At 34.8% G+C, this 22,641-nt stretch overlaps 2 protein-coding genes across 5 annotated transcripts; one reads left to right on the top strand and one right to left on the bottom strand.

Moving 5' to 3' along the window:
* The first annotated feature begins 701 nt into the window (after positions 1 to 701).
* Positions 702 to 5,188, top strand: LOC126709312 (DNA-directed RNA polymerase II subunit RPB7). The gene is made up of 6 exons (XM_050409506.1): positions 702 to 1,095; positions 1,217 to 1,382; positions 1,467 to 1,517; positions 1,905 to 1,970; positions 2,071 to 2,139; positions 4,711 to 5,188. The coding sequence occupies exons 1-6, from the start codon at positions 980 to 982 to the stop codon at positions 4,771 to 4,773; spliced, it is 531 nt and encodes a 176-aa protein (XP_050265463.1). The 5' UTR covers positions 702 to 979; the 3' UTR covers positions 4,774 to 5,188.
* A 3,009-nt stretch (positions 5,189 to 8,197) lies between these two features.
* LOC126709096 (uncharacterized) lies at positions 8,198 to 13,457 on the bottom strand. 4 transcript variants are annotated; one of them, XR_007649315.1, is made up of 5 exons: positions 12,465 to 13,457; positions 11,473 to 12,312; positions 11,055 to 11,387; positions 10,768 to 10,930; positions 8,198 to 8,733 (listed from the first exon to the last, which is right to left on the bottom strand). XR_007649315.1 is itself a non-coding variant. In XM_050409184.1 (4 exons), exons 1-3 carry the CDS (start codon positions 13,383 to 13,385, stop codon positions 11,085 to 11,087), a joined length of 2,064 nt encoding a protein of 687 aa, XP_050265141.1. In that variant the 5' UTR covers positions 13,386 to 13,457; the 3' UTR covers positions 10,591 to 10,930; positions 11,055 to 11,084. The 4 variants fall into 4 exon arrangements, 1 of the variants encoding a protein (XP_050265141.1); XR_007649313.1 differs by lacking the exon at positions 8,198 to 8,733 and adding an exon at positions 9,625 to 10,080; XR_007649314.1 differs by lacking the exon at positions 8,198 to 8,733 and adding an exon at positions 9,625 to 10,073.
* Between the last annotated feature and the right edge of the window lie 9,184 nt (positions 13,458 to 22,641).

Raw genomic sequence — 22,641 nt, 5'->3', positions numbered from 1 at the left:
AATTAAAAGTTATTGTTATTTATACTTATTGAAAATGTATTCCCCTATCAAATTTATATATGTATTTGACGATTTTCAAATTTATAGGATTTCTATAGACTTATGGTATTATGTATTTGACGATTTTCAAAGGAAAAAAAAAAAATCTGGAAAAATATGGTATTGGGTTCAAGTGATAGTCCAAATTATAGTGATATTCTTTGTAATGCATGATATTTGTCGCTTGAACTTTGAACCTCATCTCTCCCCCTCCCTAGTCCCTATCTATAAAATAACATTAATAATAATAATAATAATAGGACATTTGTTTACAACTCTAGTTTACCTTTTTTTTCCCCTCCTTTATTAACTCTAGTTCTATTAGTATGAGTTTCAATTAGTTTAACTAGTAAAGTTTTTTATAATTGAATAAGAAATTTAAGGTTCAATCTCTACTTATACCAAAAACGGATCTGATTGGTACCTTAATTTGATGATAAAGAACTATTATCAGAAGCGGACGTCATTAGTTGAAATTTTCTAAAAAAAAATAAAAAAATAAAAAAATAAAAAACTCTAGTTCTGTTAAGGCTGGACCAAGAATTGGGCCCAGTTAACATCTTGGGCCATCAAGTCAGAAAGACAAGACATGGATACTGTCCACGCAGTGAATTTCAAACAAAAAGCAGCCGAAGCCCCAACCCGTCTCCTCTTCCAACCTTTTCGTCTATTTATATACGAAGCAGAGGATTTTTATTAAGCAAAAGAAAGCGATACAGAACTAAGCTTCGGTCAACAAAACAAAACTCCAAGGGATTGGAGTTAAAAACCAACCCAGTTGAAGGAGATTGAAGTAAACGACCCTAATCTGGGATTACAGTTGTAAAAGCAACATAACCCAGAAAGAAAGAAAGAAAGAAAAACCCTTGAATCCAGTAACCAAGAAAGCCCTCAATTTTGGAAAAAAGTTTTGAACTTTACAAAGAGAAAGAGAAAAAAGATGTTCTTCCACATAGTACTGGAGCGGAACATGCAGCTCCACCCTCGCCACTTCGGCCGCAACCTCCGTGACAACATTGTCGCCAAGCTCATGAAAGATGTCGAGGGCACCTGCAGGTTCTCTCTTTTTTCATTCTTAAATCCCAATTTCTTTATTTTGGTTTTTGGGTTTTCTCTGTTTTGGTTCCATGGTCTAAAATTTTGTTACTTTTTTAAAATTATAATTATATATATGCAGTGGTCGACATGGGTTTGTAGTGGCAATAACTGGAATAGAGAATATTGGGAAAGGGTTGATTCGTGATGGAACTGGGTTTGTGTCCTTTCCAGTGAAGTACCAATGTGTTGTTTTCAGACCCTTTAAAGGCGAGATTTTAGAGGCTGTTGTTACTATGGTCAACAAGGTATCTATATTAGAATTGCAAGTTTTATTTATTTATTTTTTAATAACTTTAGCATATATTTTGAACTATATTGAAATCTTACAGATGGGATTTTTTGCTGAAGCTGGGCCTGTTCAAATTTTTGTTTCAAACCATGTAAGTTTTGCTCTCCATTTATGTGACTAGGATGTGTATTCTGACAATCACCCTCTAAACCAGAGGACTTGATGTCGAATTTGTATTGGAGTGATGCTAGAGATACTACAAATTTACTACATAATCCAAAAATAATAACTAAAACTTCCATTTATTATTATGTTGAAGTGGCAACCAATAGTTTGTAAGCTTTAGTAGTAGCTCTAGCATTTTCCTTTGTATTGTATACGTGTGAATTTTCAAGATGTTCACAGTCTCTCTTCTTGTGTAAATTCTTGTTTGTTGGTTCCTAAAGCTCATTAGAGTTCCTGTTTCCATCATTTTTGAAAGTTTAATTATATCTGCTTTGGTTGTTGCACATATATAAATTATTACTTTTCATTTTAGTTGATACCGGATGATATGGAATTCCAATCTGGAGATATGCCAAATTATACAACTTCAGATGGATCAGTAAGTCTTAGTTCTAACTTCTTCTTCTTTTTCAGAAGAAATTTGATAAATTTCTAGTTTAAAATTGTATGCTTGAAATTGATATCTTGGTCTACTTCAGGTTAAGATACAAAAGGATAGTGAAGTCCGGCTGAAGATAATTGGAACTCGAGTTGATGCTACAGAAATTGTATGTCATTATTCCATTTTGTTACCACTATTTGAAAGCTTAACATAATGTTATCTTGTAATTGAATTGAAGTGAAATTCAGCTCAGTTAAATTTTGACCACAAATTTATTTTCAGAAAACACAATCTTAAAATAGAAGGCATGTAGTAGCTAGCATGGATACAAATTTGGTTAAACAATTAAGTAGGTGAAAAGGGTGGAGCCAATCAGGATGGTGGGTTATCAATTTGCTACAGAAGATTTCCTCTTTGTTTCAGGGCTGGGGTTGGATCCACTTAGGTTGTGTAATATATGCCATGACTGTGAACATTTTATGGCTACCTTTTATATATTGTGGATAGGATTAAAAAATCAAGTATAATTAGGACTACCATTCCATTATTTTTAAGAAGGTCTAGGGATTCTGAAGATAATTTTTTTAGTTGGTTTTTTGACCTTTAGCCATTCCTCATGTAGTTCAGTGACTTAAGTCCCCAATTAAGAGTATATCTTATGAATTCCTGTATTTGTTTTATATCCTTCTCTGTCGATACTTATATGAGCACATCCGTTCCTTCGTCCATCACCCGGCTCCTTCTCATCTTAAGTTGGCCTAAATAAAGGGATTTTGATTGGTTTGTGAAATTGCAAGCAGCCCCAGAGGATATCATGAATGAGATATAGTATAGGGTGATGATGGTTCCTATTTTAAATTTTCACTTTTTACTGTCAATAAGTGACCTTGGGTTCACTTTCACCTGCAATTCAAATAGAACAAAAGCACAGTCTAAACAGTTTAATACGAGTTGATTTAAGAAACCAACTCTAGAGTGGAACTCCTACAAGGAAAATCATCTAGGCGCACCTTCTTTAGAACCCCCATCTGTATGCATCTCAATTTGAGCCATGCAGAATAAACTGCTGAGGTTATATAGGCGTTGTTCAATATGGATCTTTCTATTTAGGCCCAAGGTTGGTTTTGATTTGTTGGTGTTTGGTTTTTTGAATTTGAGGGTTCACTGTCATTGAATTTGTAGGCTATTAGTAGCTTAGATTGATTTTTAAAAATATTAAAACAGTATTTTTTTTTTAATAGTCAACAAAAATTTTATGATGGAATGATTAACGGTGACAACAAATGTGTAAACTTCAATGACTAAACCAACAAAAACAAAACTTACATGACGTAAACGACAATGGACCAAACTTAAAGGGTGTAATTTGTGATTTTTGTCTCTTCTTTGTTTGTTTTTATGTTTTCTTCTTCCTAGGTGGATTCCTTATATGTATTATTGTTAATATATTTTTCAGCATAAATATTTAATGTGTCATAATTAATTAAGAGAATAGAAAGGTAAAAATAAAAATCTTTTCCTATTTCATCAATGTCTTCTAGGATTCAAAACGTATGAAAGGAAAGCAAAGGAAAGGGTAAAGGAAAGTAAGATAGCAATAGCTCAATTGGTTGGCATCTCCTAGTTTTTCCAATGAAGACATCTAGGGTTCAAATCCTCTCTTCCCCAACTATCGAATTATAAAAATAAGAAAAAAAGTTATCAGTAATTTTGATCTAAAAATAAAATAAGATACAGAATAAAGAATAGTACAGTTAGCTTTGAGAAATGATAAAATTTGTTTTTCTTCATGAAAATTTTTGTATAAACAATTATATGTAATTTACTATTATATATGTTTATTAATTTAGTTCTTTTTTATTTCTGTATATTAATGATCTTTGAATTTTATTTTATTTTTCTCATAATTTGATAGTTACAACAATTGGGGGAGGGGGATTTGAACCCTAGTTATCCTCATAAATGAGAACAGACAATGCCACTGAGTTACAAGACTTTTGGCAATTATTTTTAAATTCTTATATTGTGTGTATTTATGTCTACGTGTCCATATGTATAATACATGCATGTGTATGTATTATAAATTTTTCCCTCTCTAGAGTCAAATTCTAGCTCTGCCACTGTGTGTCTTATGGTTGTCTGGTCTGCATTAGTGTTGATGCAAGAAACTTTTCAAAGCATGCGCCATGAAGCATAAGTTTAGTTGTTTTTCAAAACAGCTTTTCATGAAAATTTATGTTTGCATGAATGAAAGTATTTCCTTGATTTTACATACCTGCCATAGTAATGTTTGCCCTATGGATTCTCATCATGAGGGAACTCTTATAATTTAATTTTTGGAGGAAGGAGGATCTTGTCATGCCTTAGGGCATAAGTTCCTGTGGTAAAAAAGCCTGAGGTAGGTTGGACCAGAGCATTTCTTCTCAAAAAAAAAAAAAAAAAGTTGGACCTGAGGATCACATATTGCCTATAAAAGCAAGGCTCTTGTCATTTTCATTTAGACTCACCTGTTTTCTTTTAGTTTTGGCATTGAAGTAAGTCTTGTTTCAGTCAAATTAGGTCTGAATTTGAATGTCATTGGTTATCGAGTATTTCTCATTGGACTTTGAAGTGGTTAAAGCTAATTATTTTTTAAGAGAACAAGACTTTAAATCTTTGGTGACTTTCTGAGCATATTATGAATCTGAAATTTAGCTTTTTATTTGTTTCTTATCTAATATATTTCTCTTTTTTACAGTTCTGCATTGGTACCATAAAAGATGATTTCTTGGGTGTGATCAATGATCCTGCAGCGGCTTAGCGAAGTGGCTAGATGATGTTTTCTTTGCTTGTGTTACCTGCTTGTCTTGTATTTTTAAAAATTCCTGTTGTATAATATTAATCAGGATTATTCGTACTACACTCTAGGGGGCTACTTAGTGATGCTGAATCATTGTTGGATAGAATTTTTTGTGTCTGCATTGCTGAATCGCTGAATTGGTTTTAGTTTCTGGTTTACTGAATTTAGAAATTTGTCAAAGGCTAGCGCCCTTAATTATGGACTCAGATCCTTTGGATGTACTACCTGCTTGACCTCAATGGCAACTGGGTAATGTTGCTTTGATGGTATAATCTGGTACCAAAAAAGAGAAAAACTACACCCAAATTCTGACTTTAATAGAGATTTCTCTATGTTGTGCTATATTTCCTCAATCAAAATGTACCCTTTGCTTTCCTGGCTATTGAGTATTGACTGATGATTGGGTAAGCACCAAAACTTGGGTTTTATTGTTTGTCATCCCACGAATTTGTGTCCATGAGGCCTATGTGCTTCGCAAGGAATGAAGTTACAATAAGCAGTTCAAAGAAATTAGTCATCCTCAATTAAGGTAGACACAGAATCTTACATCATTTTCTTGAGATTTGAGAGTGGTTATATATATATATTTATCATCACACAGAACAGCTATTATTCAAATCCCACATAGGAAAAAAAGTGTAAATTACATCAACTTTCCTTCAGGTTTTCTGAAATGACTCTCCCCTTAGTTTTTTTTAAAATTACTTGTAGCTTCACACTTGGAACAAGACCATAGAATACTTAAATAGCGTAAATATGTATCACTAAATAATTAGAATCAAAGAATTTGCAGAATAGAGTAACTGTACTTAGATTAAATTATGTCTAAAAAATACAAAAAGTAATTTACTCAAAATTTATTTTTGGTTTATTTTAGTAGAATAATTAGTTCTAATCAATTTTTTTTTTTTTAAATACATATTTTATTAGTATAATAAAATGTGAAAAAATGTTCAAGAACTTCAAATTTTCCCATCTTCCCCTAGATTCGTGAAAGTTGTAAGATTATATTCATGTACTTAACAGGAAGTTTGAAGTGTATAATGTTATGCTCGATGAATTCATAATCATAGTCTTAAAAAAAATGCTCAATTCTAGATTTGCAGAAGCAAATTTATGAATACCTCCACCTTGACAAGTTCTTTTTTTTTTTTTAGGCTACCCTTCTAATAATACTTTTTCCTTAAAACTGAATGTTACTCGAAAATTCAATTTGTTAAAAGCATAGTTAGTGCCGATTCTAATACAAATTTTTTATTTCTATTTTTTTAATGACGGGGAACCTCTTCAAGGTCCCTTTGAACCTACCCTTATTGAGAAAACCCTAGATACACGACTCGCCTGCAAAAACCTTTCATCGGGTTATCCCAAGCCTTTATCCCAGGACCTTGAGGGAGCATGCCCTAAGGCCTATAATCGAGCTAACCCGTGTGGGCTACTATTTAACACATTCTTATATGTATAGAAATGAATGTCACTTGAAAGAAAAGAGGAAAGGGAGAAGAAATTTGAGAATAAAAAAGGAGAATGATTTAGGATTACAAGAACATTTTCACCAAAACTTTAGTTGTATTATTATGTCTGTGACAAAGGTTAATTCAAATAGCATAAGACAAGGGCTTAGCCGCATGAGTTGTGATATTCAGATGTGATAAGGCTTGGCTTGGCTTGCAGAGCAAATGTGAAATCTGATATCCTCAAGAACAAAGGGTGGAGATTTTGGAAAGAATGTCAGAGAATTTCAACCACCAAATGTTAGACACTCTCAAGGCGGCAATGATGCAAGATTAGTAGGATCAAATTTCAGAGATCCTCAAGACCTTGATTGAAGAAAAAATACATATTCTAGAGTCAACAGTAACCAAGAAACAACGAATGAAATTTGGGAGATCAAAGAGTAGCCAAAAGTTCAAGAATCCTATGGAATTTTAATTCACATCAATTTGAATCCGACTAAAATATATTAGCATCAAGAGTTATGTAACTCAACTAGTTGGCACTTTTGGTATTTCCAAAAAATTCACAGTTCAAATCTGCCCTCATATTGTATTGAATTATCCAAAAAAAATAAAAGAAAACCTCGTATTAGCACGCTAAATCTCAAGTCCGGTTGTTACTCCAATTTCATGTTTTGGTCTTAAAATAAGCGCTTGCCAAACTCCGTCGAACCAAACAGGATTATCAAAAAGTGAAACGCCATATCTTATAACAAGTAGTGACTATACAAGAAGGAAACATGAGTCTAGCTCAACTACGTAAAATGCATGCAAAAGGTTAAGCTAATTCACTAACAATTGAAGGCTTGACAGTAGAAAAAGACTTCCCAATCTAGCAGGTCTGGGTTTCTTTTTAAATGTTCTCAAGAGTCAAGACAACAAATTGTCTTTACTGACAATGCAACAAGCTCTAAGCTCTTACTATGAAACGCATGAAGCTAAAAACTGAGAGCTCAACTCATACATAATTTTTTTTTAACATACCAAAAACAAAGTTCTAATACACGCCTAGAAAAGTCTTCATACAAAATTTAAGCACGCAATGGCAATTACATAGGGTATAGTGTGTCCACCTTGTCTACACAGGGAATAACATGTCAAACATAGAGTCAACTAGCTCCAATTAATAATCTTTAAAAGCTCTTGCTCTCATAAATCTGATATTCTATTAACAACTTTAGAGGTCTGAAGCAAGAGTATACCAGAAAACATCATCCTAAAGACACTAAACGAAAAAATCTCATAGACTGATTCTATAACCGACTGCTGTGAGAATCAACAAAAGACCCACACACCCAAACACAACCTTAAATCCTTAATTGTTATTCACTTACTGATTTAGTTCTGGTCAAGAATAAATTGCTACACCATTACTAGAACAATCAGCATAAAGCCGCAGAATGACAGATTTTTTTTTTTTTTTTTTGATGAGTGCCACAGAATGACAGTCAATATCAAATAAATCATCAAATTCTTATCAATGTTAATCTCCTTAAACCAAATCCTTCTTTTCAAGTTCAATTTATGCATTCCTTGGACTCCTAAACTTCTGCTTAGTAAATCAAAATGGGCATTAAACCTAGCATAACAAAAAGAAACAAAAATCCGAATATGATAAAAAAAAAGAAACGAAAGAAACAAACTATAAATTGAAATGAAAGATATTCATATATCCACTTCTGTTTCTACTTAAGCACAGATCAGTCATCAAGAAACTTAAGCAACGATAAGCCATTAAAATATCAAGAATTTTATATTGAATAACACTAAATTTCCATATAATTATGAGAAACCATGTACAAGAAATGTATAAATTTAATAAAAACAACAACAAAATAAAGAACAATACCATTTTGACCAAGATTGATCAGATCAGAAACTCGGGTTGCTTATGGATCAACTTCCACTTCATCAATGAATATTCAATTCAGATACAAGGTTTTTTTTTTAAAAATGAAAAATCCTTTATGACGCTACCAAATTCACATTTAAACACATTTAATAAATAAAACTCACATGCAAAGCTCAAATTTTGCATCGAACACAACCATTGTGCACCATATACCATTCCAAGGAAATTGCCTACCATTGGAACCTCAGCCTCACCATTCGAGAAGTTCGGAGAATAACATGTCAAACATAGAGTCAACTACTCCAATTAGTAATCTTTAAAAGCTGTTGCTCTCATAGATCTTTCATTAAGTGGTCCTTAGCAAGGGTGTACTGAAGCCCCGTTTCAATTGCAATTAAATGCAAGACTGGGAATAGTTTTTTCAAAAGAGTGAGCCTTGCACCATACCGCATGCTAGAATCATACTCTTTTACCATACCTAATAACATGGCCAATATATCTATCCCATATGAAGCTTCCCTATCCATTCCAATTAAGCACAAGTATGGGAATAACTCTTTCAAAACATGACTCCTGCATCAAACAATAGGGCAGAATCTTTCAACATAAAATTGAAAAAGGGCTCAAGGATTTATAAGCCCAACCTATTGAGGATTTGCTGAATCATACTCAACCTTAGTCATTAAGAGAGAGAAAATAATAACCTGCTATATTGATCAGTAAGTGTTTCTTCTTTTTTTCCCCCAAACATCAAATCCCCCTATTCTCCCACACTTCCACACCCTTTCTCACTCTCCATTAGACCTCTAATGCGCTCAACTTTATAACATTACTAAATCAAGTTTAACTGAAGCCTGGCTCACCTTGTATCAGTCAAATTCTCAAAACAAATACATCATACACAGAAGATAAAAGAACCCTTACATATAGCAAATACAACACACACAAAAAACAGCAACAAGGCTGCAAACATGCAACAATAAAAAATAAAAATAAAAACTTACATCAGTTTCTTGCAGGAATTACTTTATATGATTGCAATTTAAGAACAAAATTACTAAATTTCAGATTTTTTTTTTTAATTAAAAAAAAATTAAAATTAAAATTTAAAAAAAAAAAAAAAAAAAAAAAACACAAGCCCAACAAAACTTCATGAGAGCAAAAGCTTAGAAATCCATTACAAAAGCAACCAACAACAAAATTACAGCTTCCAGAGAGCAAAGCATTACAGGCCTATCACAGAATCAACCAACAAAAATAGTAAATTGCAGCACATAATCATAACAGAACCCAAAAACTTATAGACTTGAGAACAACTATAGTAAATTGGTTGAGCAGAATAATTCATGCAACATCAAGAAGTAAGACTTTGGTTTGTTTTCAGTCTTCATGGAGCAGTGCACAGAAAAATATTCCATGAAAGTATATTATATACACATATATATTAATTTTGTTTGATTTAAATACATCTAAAATAAATCCAGATTTTCTATAAAAATTGATTCAGTATATATAACATCAAAGAAATCTTTTCCTTCCATAAGTTTTTGACTCTAGTCTTCATCCCTTAGATGCCATGAGGCAATTATTCAAAGACAATAAGTATTTCAATAGAGATAACACATAATCAACTCTTTCTATCAAGGATCAAGCTTTGCGGATTAAACAATTTTGGTATTACATTTTTAATATAGAGATAACTAATAGTCAACACTTTACTCTATTTATGTAGAACAAAAAAATTGTTTAAATACTGTGCCATAGTCCAAGGAGCCTCCACTGCCAGTGGATCACCTTCGTCTCCTTTGCCACCACTGGTGACTATAGCTATGGCAGTGGTGGAGTCGCAAATAGTGTGGCTCGGACATGAGTGAGAAAGTGAGAGAGAAGGAAGAAGAGCAAGCTCCCTGCGTCTGTTTGCTGGGTCATGTAGTCATTGAGTTTTTTTGAGACAGTTGTTTATAGTCGTGAAATGAAGTTAAAAAATTAAATAAATCAATAAATCTCAATGATGTGGATGATGAAAGGTGGCAAAATATTAGGAAACCAACCAAAAATCTGGAAATCAACCAAAAATCTAACATCTTTGGTTTAATATATATCACAAGTCCCAGATACTTGTCAGTTATCATGCAGCCTCATTATAGTGTTCAGGCAAGTGAATGATGAAAGGTTATGCAATTAAGGTAACTCTTGCAAAGATGGAAGGTGGTGAGTTGGGAAATGGAGTTTCCTATTCCTGTTTTTGGGAAGCTATGTCACTATCTTATACAATTTTTTTTCCTTTAAAGAGAAACTTCATTAGAATGCAATCCTAAGGGACATATTGCTCATTATATAAAACTGTTGTGGTTTTATTATTTTACTACGACTTCAAAAGATTTTTTTTTTTTTTGCCCAAAATACTTGGGTTTTCATAAGTTACCAAACTTAAGAAACTGATTAATCTTTGTATATATATATTTTGCAACCACAATTTTAACAGCAATTTGTCTGGAGAAGAAAAATGAACAGTGTCAACTATCATGCCAAGAAAGAAAATGTAAAAAAAAAAAAGATAAGAAAGAGTAGCTTTTAAATTCTGTGTATTCACAACAATCATCTCACCCGCATATAACTAACCCCCTCTTCATTCCGTCCTGTAGATGACATTTCCTTCTCAAGATTTTCAGAGTGCTTGCTGCTATCATGTTCTTTTTCTGACAAATCTGTTTTGTTTTGTTTATAGATGACAAATCTGTTCATTGATATCAGTCTTCGTAAAAGGATTCTGCAGTACACAACAATTAAAATTTAGTTAATACACATATCATATGCATAGACCCATTCACAATTCCACGAAGACACATAATTGAATAAGTTAAAAAACGATAGATAGAAGTAACATTGCCTACCATTAATTGACAACACTATACTGATGAACCTCAAAAACCTTCTTTACCAATTGCATCGCTGTGATCACCATCAACAGAGACCATATTTTCACCACTATTACTATTACCATTAATAGAAAATGCTTTTTCACCATTACTGACAGTGATGACAGAGGTTGAATTTTCAAGTTGTTCAATACCATTGACAGAGGCTGCTGCGACTTCACCACTACTAGCAGCAACAGAAACGGCATTAGTTTCACCAATATTGCCATTCACACAGGCAGCTGCATTAACCTTTTTAACAACATCATCATCATCTTTACTATCATCAGCAATTTCCAGAGGGCCACCCTGCAATACCCATGACTTTCATTTTGTTTTGTTTCATAAAGATAATGTAAACAAATAAATATGAAGAAATGCAGAATTAAATCACCTGGAGCTGTGGAAGGCCAACACAATAGTGGGAAGCCGATGAAGAACCCAACCTAGTGGGAAGCCGATGAAGATCCCAACCTAGAACCTTACAAATAACCTGAGCAAAAGCCCTATGAGCATGCTTTCTCTTAGTCTTCAAAATAGATGTGGAATGCTGAAGAAGGCCAACACAACCCTTGAACTTTTTCCACACCGTCTTCCCTGTTCCACAACAAACAAGACAATAAAAATCCCCACTTTCATAGCACTTCTCATAGTAACTCCTCAACTCCCTGTCCTGTGAAAACAACTCCAGAAAGAAGCGCAATTCTTCTTCATCTTCTTCAGAATTCCCATCTTCGCTAGTTTTATCTTCGTCTTCATTTCTGGCGAGGAGAAATTCACGGCAGTGTTGTAATGCCTTGTACTGCATTTGGCCGGATTGGTCTTCAGCCGATAAGGGTTGAAGAGTGGAAACAGGTTTCTTCATGGAATGCCAACCAGATGATGTTTCAGGAGGCGGGTCTTGGGGGCAAGGACACTCGGGACCTGAATCCAGTGGCGGGTCAGACTCTCCAACTCTCTTTCTTGTTTGGGTGGGGGGTTGGGGTTGAGATTGTGGGACTGGGGCTAGGTGGTGATGGTGATGCAATGGATAATGGGGACTGGAGTTTGGATTAGGAATAGAAGTTGGAATGTGTTTGGGATGATTGGGGTTTGGATTTTCACCATTACTGACAGTGACAACGGAGATTGAATTGTCAAATTGTTCAATACCATTGACAGAGGCTGCTGCATTATCCTTTTTAACATCATCAGAGTCATCCTTACTATCATTAGCAATTCCCTCAGGGCCACCCTGCAATGCAATACCCATGACACAACACAACCCACCAGACCATTCACGAAGAATTTAGCAACTACTTTTTGTTCTGTTTTTGTTTTTGTTTTTGTTTTATGTAGATCATGTAAACAAATACTAAATATGAAGAAATAGAGAGTTTGAATCACCTGGAGCTGCAGAGGCTGAGGTTTGAAGACAATATTGGGAATCCGATGAAAATCCCAACCAAGAAGCTTACAAACAACCTGAGCAAAAGCCCTATGAGCCTGTTTTCTCTTAGTCTTCAAAATAGAAGTGGAATGGTGAAGAAGGCTAACACAACCCTTGAATTTTTTCCACGCCTTCTTTCCTATTGCACCACAAACAAGACAATAAAAATCTCCATTATCACGGTTTTTCAAATAGTAACCCCTCAACTCACTGTCCTCCGAAAACAACTTAAAAAAGAAACTCAATTCGTCGTCTTCTTCTTCTTCCTCTTCATCAACTTGTTCATTTTCCGAAGATGAAGAACTCCCATCTTGGCTAGCTTCATCTCCATCTTCATCCTTGACAAGGAGAAATGCACGGCAAGGTTGGAAAGCCTTGTGCTGAATTTGATAGGCCTGGCTTTCGGCCGATAAGGGTTGAGTTGTTGTCGTTGTCGCTGTTGTTGTTGCTGTTGGCAGTGTGCGCTTCTTCATGGGAGGCCAAGCAGACCCAGATGAAGTTTGGGGAGGTGGGTCTTTGAGGCATGCCCATTCGGGACCCGAATCAGGAGGCGGGTCGGACTCTCTGAATCTCTTTCCTGTTTGGGTGAACAAGCGTTGTTGTTGTGGTTGTGGTTGTGGTTGTGGGATAGGAGGGGGTTGGTGGTAATAGTGTTGATGGTGATACAATGGATAATGGGGAGTGGGGTTTGCATTAGGAATAGGAAGAGTTGGAGTTGGAGTGTGTTGTTGTTGGTAATAGAAAGTGGGGGTCGGAGTGTGATCCAAAGGTGGAGGTGTGGGTGTGGGTGTGGGTCTTGGTGGAGGGCCTTGGTGCCACAGAGAGTGAAGGTAGATTACCTCATCTCTCAGCCTTTCTTCACAATAACGAGGATCCATTGCTGGCTTTTCGTTTTCTTCTGTGCCCGGAGGAGCTGGAGGTGGAGGGGGAGGGGGAGGTGAGTTTTACTGTTCGATTAAACTGTCTTATATATCACTAGCAAATGGGTCAGGTTGGGCCGGGTTTGGATAAAAGCGGGTCGTTTTAAATAGATTGCGAGTGAATTGAGTTGATTGGATTGGGTAGACTTGAATTTTTTTACATGAAAAAATAATAATATTGTAGCTTTGGATTAGCTGGGGCTGGAACAAGCCCCTATTGGGGTGGCTAAAGCTTAATACGGATAGATATGCAATTGGCAGCTCTGGATTCGCAGGTGGTGACGGGCTAAATTGTAATGAGAATGATGAATGGGTTATAGGATATGCTAGATCTTTGGGCATAATTTCTCGAGTAATAGATGAGTAATGGGTGTTGATGCCCATTTTTTGGCAAAAAGTCCCAATGGTAGAAGAAACCCAACAATATAAAAGAGATGGAGAAAGAAAACAGCAAAGTAAAAACTATTGGATCAAAATGGTAGGAATAATGGTCCACAGGTCTACAAAATAGTAAAAATGTCCTAAAGAAAGCAAATGGGCCAAAGAGAACCCCAAAAAAGGAAGTAGTAAACTCATAGGAATCATAAGAAATTGAAAGAAAGCAAAAAGGGGCCCGAGGAGCCCAAAAAAAGGAGTTAGTAAATGGGATTGGTTTAAAGGCCAATAAACCCAAAAAGTAAAGGATGTGGTAATTAGGCTAGTGAAGCCCAAAAGATTTAGCAAAAGCCCATGAGAATATAAGAAGTAGGAAAGAATGAAATGAGCCAAGGATGCCCCAAAAAATGAAACGGGTCGAGGATGCCCAATGAATAAAATGGGCCAGGGAAGCCCAAGATGTTATATGGACTAATTCAGCAGGAATACTGGGCAATGTAAACTAAAGAAAGGAATAATATATGAAACTGGCATGGCAGGCATTTCAACCCGCAAGCCCAAAAGTGATACAGTAAACAAAGGTAAATAATATCATAGCAGGAACAATGCAGTGGCATGGCAGGAGCACTAGCAAGGCCACAGACCAGAAGTAAAAGGAGACATAGGTCAAATTAAAGAAGAGAAAGTCCACACTCAAGCAATGCTCAACCCAAAGAAGAAATGAGATGCAAAAAATGAAGACCCAAGAACTCATCCACGCCACAAGAGTTAAACAAACACCAAAACCTGCAACAGAGTTAGACAAATCTGTAGGCAATGGCAAACGCATGAATGCCAGAAAAGCAATGCACTCATATGGAAGTGGAGCACGCACAAGGCTCAGACACCACTTACCTGTACCTAAGGCCAGCTGAAGCTATAGGCCATTTAGGCCACCGCTTAAGGCCCCTTACTTGTAAAAGGCCCCCAAATAATAATAATATATTATATAATATTACTTTCTCAGCTAAAAAAAAAAAAAAAAAAAAAAAAAAAAGGCCCCTTGAACTGACATGAAGGCTAATCCCAATTCCCATCATCTGAAGAAAAAAAAAAGAGTCGTTTCTCACACTGAAGTGACACAATTCCCATCCCTAAATCTTTTGCTTGCAGAAGAAAAGATTGCAAAATAGCAGAAATCTTTAGCTTAAAGGCAAAACTACAAAAAGAAGAAACAAATAAGAAAAGGCAGGAAAAAAAAAAAAAAACACTCTTTTTATTTTTTATTTTTTATTTTTTTTTTTGGTAAACTGGAATTGATATTAAACTAGCAAGAAACAGAAAACTCAGGACAGAGCCTGTTACACCAAGTACCGATACGATCAGCCTCAACAGAGGAAATTAAGCTTACAGGAGGAGCGGAATGTAAAATAAAATCTAAAGATTGAGAATGGCCAGAATTAGCTAACCAATTTGCACATTTATTCGCCTCGTGGTAGACATGATTTATACGAACTTGAGGAATCTGTAGAATCAGCTGTTTGCAGTCATCAAAAATAGGAGAGATCACTGAGTTTCTATATGAAGGGCTGTTCAGAGCATCCACCAAAGCCTTTGCATCAATCTCAACAATAACAACAGAAAGTTTCCGTTGAAGACATAGCATCAGGCCATCACGGAGAGCCCAAACTTCAGCCGTGAAGCTGTTAGCACTTCCTAATTTTCTAGCAAAACCAACCACCCAATTACCCCAACTATCTCTGATCACACCTCCTCCTCCTGCTGACCCCAATGTTGCATTCCAAGACCCATCCGTATTGAGTTTCAGCCATCCCTGTTCTGGCTTCTCCCATCTGATTTGTTTAAATACCATCCGATTATGACGCCTTGGTTGGGCAGCACACAAGAAAAATTCCGAGGCTAGCAAAGCAATAGACTTGCCTAGGTTTGGATTTGGCCCCCTGTTTGTAAAGACAAATTGGTTTCGCTGCTTCCAAACCAAAATTCTGTGGGCATCCCCTAGAATGTTCTCTTTTCTTTTTAGTTGACTTACTCATCAATTGGTGTTGGCAATAAAGTGTTCACAGATCTTTATCTCAGGTTCTTTTTTGTTTTCTCTTCCTTTGCCTCTTTTGTCTTCTTCAGCTATTGGGTGTTTGAGTTTTTTTTTTTTGGAAGAGGAGCTGCTGGGTTTTTAGTTTAGTTGTACTCTTTACTCTTTTTTGTTTGTTGTTTTAAATTTAGAATTCTCTAGAAGGCTATCTGGCTATGGAATGGTCCGAATGGACCCCTTAAAGATTTAAAGTATGGATTCTAGACTTCTCTAGTCTTGCACTTTTTTTTTTTTTTTTAAGAAACCAGATTTAGTGGGATGGAACCATGGAGGGATAGTGGGCTCTAGGCTGGTCTTAGTCTTAGTGTGGATCAAGTTGAGTCCTACACATTTTGCTAGTGGGTTGGTCTTAGTGGATCCAATCAAGTTAAGTCCTACTCATTTTGCTAAAAAAAAAAAGGTTTAATGCTACACACAAAAAAGAGTATTGATAACAAAATTATAAATTTAGAATAATTTACTTTGTATTAATATTAATTTTAATTTTTTGGTGCAGGTTTAAAGTGTAAAGTGATCATATTAAGTAAAGCTGTAATTGTGCATTTGATAAACCAAGTTCTATTGTTTTATACATTAAATTTATATTATTCTAGTTAAATTGTATTTTTTTTATATTATAGATTGTGTTTCATTTATTCATAAATATTTTTTAATTACAAATGTCTACTTGAATGCAAAAATTTAATTAGTAATTTTGCCTCTCAAAAAGCAAGAAAAATAAATTTTAATTGAAAAAAATATATGAATTTATAATTAAATATAATAAAAGGCCTCATTTAAAGCTTTTGCCTAGGGCCCCCAAATTCGTTGAGCCGGCCCTACCTGTACCCAGCCAATACAGGGGAGGTGGGCCACAAGTCTGAGGTAAGACAGGGTGTGGTCTGGCAGTAGGGAGAAGGGGGAAGCCTATTTTGGGGTTTCCACTCAAGCTCTTTTGGGGGAAATGTCCTACTAGGATGACATACCACCCAAAAGAGGCAAACATGAGCTAGAATCACTAGGTGCATTCTATAAGAGTTGGTAAGAGAGAAACCTAGCCCTTATCCAAATGAGAGTGCAAGGGAAGTAGAAAACAAAACAAAAACTACTTTTGTCTGGGAATAAGGCATGGCATGGCCAACGCAGTGTAGTGTTGGTGGCTGTGCAGCCAACAAACCAGTGGACAATCCGGGAAGGACACCCACAACAGGCCAAAAATAGTTAAGGGGTAAAAATGGTAAATCTTATCACGGCAAGCAGTATAAAAGGCCATAGCCGTGCATAGTAAACAACAACAACGAACCACAGAGCACAGAAAACAGAGAAGAAAAAGAGAGAAAAAGGAAAAATAAATAAGAAAAACAAAGAAAACAAGGAAACTGAGAGTAAGGAAGAAAATATGAGTAATAGGAGTGAAAAACATGCACCAATAGGCTATCCACTTCTCTCCCTCTCAATAGCCCACTCTCTAGCAAGTTAAGAATTAGAGATTAAATCATTTAGGTTCATTTTCCAAAGTGAGTAACTTCTACGGCAGGATTCCCCTCTGAGATTACCCACATTAGAGATTGGTTCTCTTCTTGGACTTGAATTTGCCAAGGAGCCAAGTTTGTTCCTTTAGCAGGCTAATCCTCTTTTCTTTTGTTATGGTTGATTAAGGACTAATGCTATTTTCTTGTTATTAATCTATTCTTGCCATAATCACATCATCATATTTCTCCTTTGTGGAACTATTTAAGCATTATCATTGTCAACAGAAAATATTTTAATTAAAATATTTTAGTTATCCTGCTATATCATGTTTTTCCCATTATAATGTTTTTTTTTGTAGCAAGATTTCTTGCCGTGGGCACATGACACCCCCAAGATTCCTGCTAGGGCTCTAACTTGCGTACAAGCTGGCCTAAGGTGTGTTTCAATTAGGCCAATCCCGACTCTCCTACTTCAAAATCATAGGGCCACAGTACGACAGGAGCGATCCAACCCAAGACGCAAAAAAGGCCCACCATAATGGGCTCTAAAGGATTGCCTCAGCCCAAATACTCAACTTAGGATCTCCTTTATATGTGTGGAGCTTGATTTTGAACTTCTTGTTTTACTACTTAATAATTACTCGATAAATAATCTTATGCTGGAGCCTTTGCTCATTGATTGTAGAACCCTATTGAAGAAACTCCTTAGATCAACTGTACAACACATTTTCAGGGAGGCAAACCAATGTGCTAATGCATTGGCTAAATTTAGAGCCACCCAATCTTTTGACTATGCTAATTTTGTTAACCTGTCGGCTGTGGTGGACTTGCGGATTTTTGACAAGGCCGAGCTTTTTTGTAATAAACTTATTCGTAGTTAATATTATATCAACATTGGTTTACCAAAAACAAAATACTTCAAAAAAAATTCAAAAATAAGTAAATTGTTAAGTTTACTTTACAAGGTTCACTAATGATATCATCATCATAAAAGAATATATAAAAAATACTAAACGTTGTGAACCACATCAAGTGTGAGGCAACAACTTGTGAGAACTAAGATAATGAGATGATATCTGAGGGTGAGACGAAAGTACAGACAAAGACAATGACATTCCAAACGTTTAGGTTTAGGTTAAAGAGTTTTTTTTTTTTTTTTTTTTTTTTTTTTTTTTTTTTTTTTAAATAAATAATAATGGCGTGGCATACTAAATTATTAGGCTAGTGCATGAAAGAAATTACCCTTTACGAGTGTGATGTGAATTGTCCCATTTGGTCAAGAAAAAAAAAAAAAGGTCAACCCATCTTACTTGCAAGTTAACCCTATCTAACCTAGAAATTAAATAGATCGGGTTGAGTCAATCCAAAAAATAATATCTGTTTTTGGTTAGGTATTTTTCTTCAAGTTTGGATTGAGTTCATTGGTTTAGGTCCAATTTTTCTAGATCTGGTTTTTTGATGGTTTTAAAATTTAAAGTACTATTTCGATTAAAATTCTATTTAAAAATTGAAATAATTTACAGAATATAAATAAGACATTCAAATTAGGTAAGGATTAACACTGTTATAGTTTCGTAGGCTTGCATAAATTTATCATCGATATTTTAATCAGGCCTTGGTTGGGAGGATGGAATACTTCACCTTTATTCATTTAAAATCTTTCTTCTTTCTTCGTTGGTCCTTTAGATATATAGTCTAGAATTTAGTCAAATTGTTTTCTTAGATTTAGTTTATATAGATTTTCTTTTCTTAGATTTAGTCAATTTTTAGTGTTTATATAATCTTGAAATGTTGTATTAGAGTTGAAATGTTGAATATGTGCATTAGTTTTAAATGGATTTTGTATGAATGTAGTGAGTTTTGTAAGAATAATACGAGTGAATGCGTTTCATTACTTTTGTATGTATGTAATGTTATCAAAAAAGAAAAAGAAAAAGTATTTATGTACTGGATTTTGTATGAATGATTTGTTGAATATGTGCACGGAGTTGTATGTATATAATGAATTAAAGGGTGATGGGGTGTTGTTATTTGTAATAGGTAATGCCGTAATAGGGTGTTACTGCGGTTTGATAGATGAGATTGTAAGTAAGAGATACAATAGAATTTGTTCACCTTCATTCGGTATACATGAGTTAAACTTTGCTACCCACTATTTAAAAAAAAAAAAAAAAACAAAAAAACAAAGATTAAACCACAACTAATAAATATGCTTTGATTTACTCAAAAAAAATAAATAAATAAATATGCTTTGAAGTTAAGTAAAAGGTTTTATCTTTTGGATCACTTTGAAAAAAAAAATTATTTTGTTTTGAGAATTGCAATCACAATTAATAAAAATGCATATAAATTGGTTCTGTTGTTTGCTGATTGTTCCTATTTTGCTTGAATATAAATTTTTGTATTTGATATTGGAAGGACATAAATTTAATTTTTATTTGTCACTAATACTTTGTAAACTACATTTGATTTGAACAAATTTGTGATGGAACAAATTTATATCTATGTTTACTATGGTGGAGTAGGGCTATCCAGACCAACCCAGAACTCGACAAAACCAACCGACTTGAGACCAACTCGATCTGAGCAGCTGGCTATTGATGGCAGATCTCCAGCATCAAAACCCAAGGGGTGCAGGTTGAGTGGCGATTTTAGGTTTTGAAACCCAATAGAAACTGACTTGATTAAGCAAGCCTTGCAGAAACTACCATCCTCTAAACCTCGTCTCTCTCTCTCTCTCTCTCTCTCTCTCTCTCTCTCTCTCTCTGAGATTCGATGAGATCTCCTTGAGATTAGATGAGATATTTTCAAGATCCATTGAGACTAGACCAAATCTGTCGAGATCTAGACTACATCCTTTGAGATCCAGCGAAATCTCAACTAGATCTTAATGGATTTGGCAAAATCTCAACCTCGATAACAAACCTAAAACCAACCGATATTCAACCGACATCTGTGAGATCAGATCTAACAGATTCAATGTTTCTTCAGAGTTGGTTGTGGGTTATAATTTTCCCCACTCAAAGATGTCAGGTCAATCTAAGTTGGGCATAAACCCAACCCAAATAGACATGTGGACAGCCCTATGGTGGAGAATCATTTGATTATAAAAGAAATGAATTCTCATATCAAGGTCTTGGTAAAAATGCAAGCTTATTAAGGTAAAACATGGGATTCTTCTTAAAAGGTTGCAGATGAAAATAATGAACGCTCTAAACTTGAACCATCATTTACATGAATAAAATATGTAAATACTCACTAGTGAATCCACCAGTTTCTAAAGAAGCTAGCATATTCGATTGATTTTCATATTGGAGTTGGACTCAAAACAAAACCGGCTAATAACTTTTTTCAAAAGTGTTTTTCTGTATAAATAGGTTATTCTATTTGTACCAATATGCTAGAGGGGTGTACTCAATCCTTGAAAAAATTTCTTGCGTTGCTATTTAGTAAATCCAATCTTAATAGACCGTTTTGAGTTTACCCATAATCACTAGTTTACTCTATACTCACTAGAGAAATTGAATTTCTCGTTCGGGTATCTTATCAGTCTATAATGCTTATAGGAAATTCTCGGTGAATTATCCTACTAATTGGTGTACCTGAGATGCATTTCCTTTAGCTCTCGAAAAACCTAACTGACCTAGCAGATAAATCAGGAATACAGAAACAAAAACATCAATTGGAGCAGAGAATGCAATTGAAGTTGATCAGTTAATTCAATAATAATTCCATAATAAATGGGGTTTCGCACAGCACTAGATTTCGTTGGTACCATCCAATCCAAGAAGGATTTGTTTTGGCCTGTTTACTTTACCTATATATAAATAATATATATATATATATATATATAATTTACTAAACTTATCGAATGAACTTCTCATATTCCAGAAATACAGAAACAAAGAAATTCCACGATTGAACTACCCAAAAATAGAATGGGCTATGCCGCATTTCGCTCAAAGGGTTGAAGGGAGATAGTGCATCAAGCTATTCGCAAGGGCCAACTTAATCCTCTTCCCTAGGGATCCCTAATAGATCCAACTTTCTATTCAATTGTTCCAAATGTTCCTGGAAATTCTTGCTCCCATTGGACCATTTGTATCTATATGCATTAGGATCCCGATTCATGGATCTCTCGGTTCGAACAGCCCAATCCTTGGAACATACTACAACCCCAAGTGGCGAAGAGCCAACATCAAGGTGCCAAACCTTCCCGTCGATGTGAGCTCTTGGGGAAGATCAGCCTGTTATCCCTAGAATAACTTTTATCCAAAATATATATATAATATTGTGTGTGTGTGTGTGTGTGTGTGTGTGTGTAAAGAGTTTTTCAAAGATATTTTGTAGTCCAATAGAAATTATGAAATTAAGAAATTAAGGGTTACATAAGGTAGGAACACGACAATGATATTAATCCAGTCTTAGTGGCTTATGGGAATATAGTGTGGTAGAAGGACAAATATATAAAATTGTAAGTAATGGGACCTTACATGTAATTCTCTAATCTTCAGAGGTCAATTGCAATGTGTTAATGGACATTATTGCAATATGTAGAAATTTAAATATTTTCTTGATATTGTTGAGAAAATTAAGAAATAATTTTAAAAGAGTTTCAAGTTAAGTCAATAGCGTTCAAAAAGCTATTGATTGATCCTACAGTTGAAGATTAGGAACCCACGTCCCATCTCTCTCTTGGGCTTTACAAAAGTCTTAAAAAAATAAGATTTTTAATTTATAACGATCTTTGAATGATCCCGTAGTCATCTGAAAACCCAAAAAGAATAAAAAAGAGACGTGAATACCTTGGGAGGCAATACGCTTGGGTTGCTAAGAGAGATACGTAATTTTGTTCTATTCATAATCCATGGTTGTGTGGTACAACGATCTTTGAATGAAAATATAAATTTTTATTTCATATTGCTTCACAAAACTATCAGGTTTTGGATTGTGAAGATGGAAAGAGAAGAGGTTTGGTGTTTGTATAGTGAGAAAATTTTGAGGGAGGCCAAAGGGTTTTGGTTCCTTGTAGTAACTGTAATTCAAAAAAAAAATACATTTGTCATGAATGGAAAGCGTGGTAACTTGTTCAAGCCTTTACGAGTGAATGTTTTTGTTTGCCGGAGGTTGAACTTTCAACTTTCAAGTCATGGGGAATTGCGAGAATTCAAATTCCAACGTAAAAGGAATTATGAGAATCCCTTCCTTTTAAAGTTCTTCCAAGAAAAAGGACGGAAAAATTTTTCAAAAAGAATTTAGAAAAAGGACAGCAAAATATTTTCAAAAGGAATTTGTT

Source organism: Quercus robur, chromosome 12 (genome assembly GCF_932294415.1).
Source record: "Quercus robur chromosome 12, dhQueRobu3.1, whole genome shotgun sequence".
Classification (NCBI taxonomy): Eukaryota; Viridiplantae; Streptophyta; class Magnoliopsida; order Fagales; family Fagaceae; genus Quercus; species Quercus robur.
The sequence above is the reverse complement of the archived record's forward strand: the minus strand, read 5'-3'. Positions and strand labels throughout refer to the sequence as shown.

What these genes read in the sequence shown, in the direction of transcription:
- LOC126709096 (XM_050409184.1), bottom strand. Translation starts at nt 13,385, where the DNA reads ATGGATCCTCGTTATTGTGAAGAAAGGCTGAGAGATGAGGTAATCTAC. An exon ending in CTCAGCCTCTGCAGCTCCAG is followed by an intron (nt 12,313 to 12,464) that starts GTGATTCAAACT and finishes ATTGCATTGCAG; the next exon opens with GGTGGCCCTGAGGGAATTGC. An exon ending in TTGGCCTTCCACAGCTCCAG is followed by an intron (nt 11,388 to 11,472) that starts GTGATTTAATTC and finishes TGGGTATTGCAG; the next exon opens with GGTGGCCCTCTGGAAATTGC.
- LOC126709312 (XM_050409506.1), top strand. Translation starts at nt 980, where the DNA reads ATGTTCTTCCACATAGTACTGGAGCGGAACATGCAGCTCCACCCTCGC. An exon ending in AAATTTTTGTTTCAAACCAT is followed by an intron (nt 1,518 to 1,904) that starts GTAAGTTTTGCT and finishes TTTTCATTTTAG; the next exon opens with TTGATACCGGATGATATGGA. An exon ending in ATACAACTTCAGATGGATCA is followed by an intron (nt 1,971 to 2,070) that starts GTAAGTCTTAGT and finishes GGTCTACTTCAG; the next exon opens with GTTAAGATACAAAAGGATAG.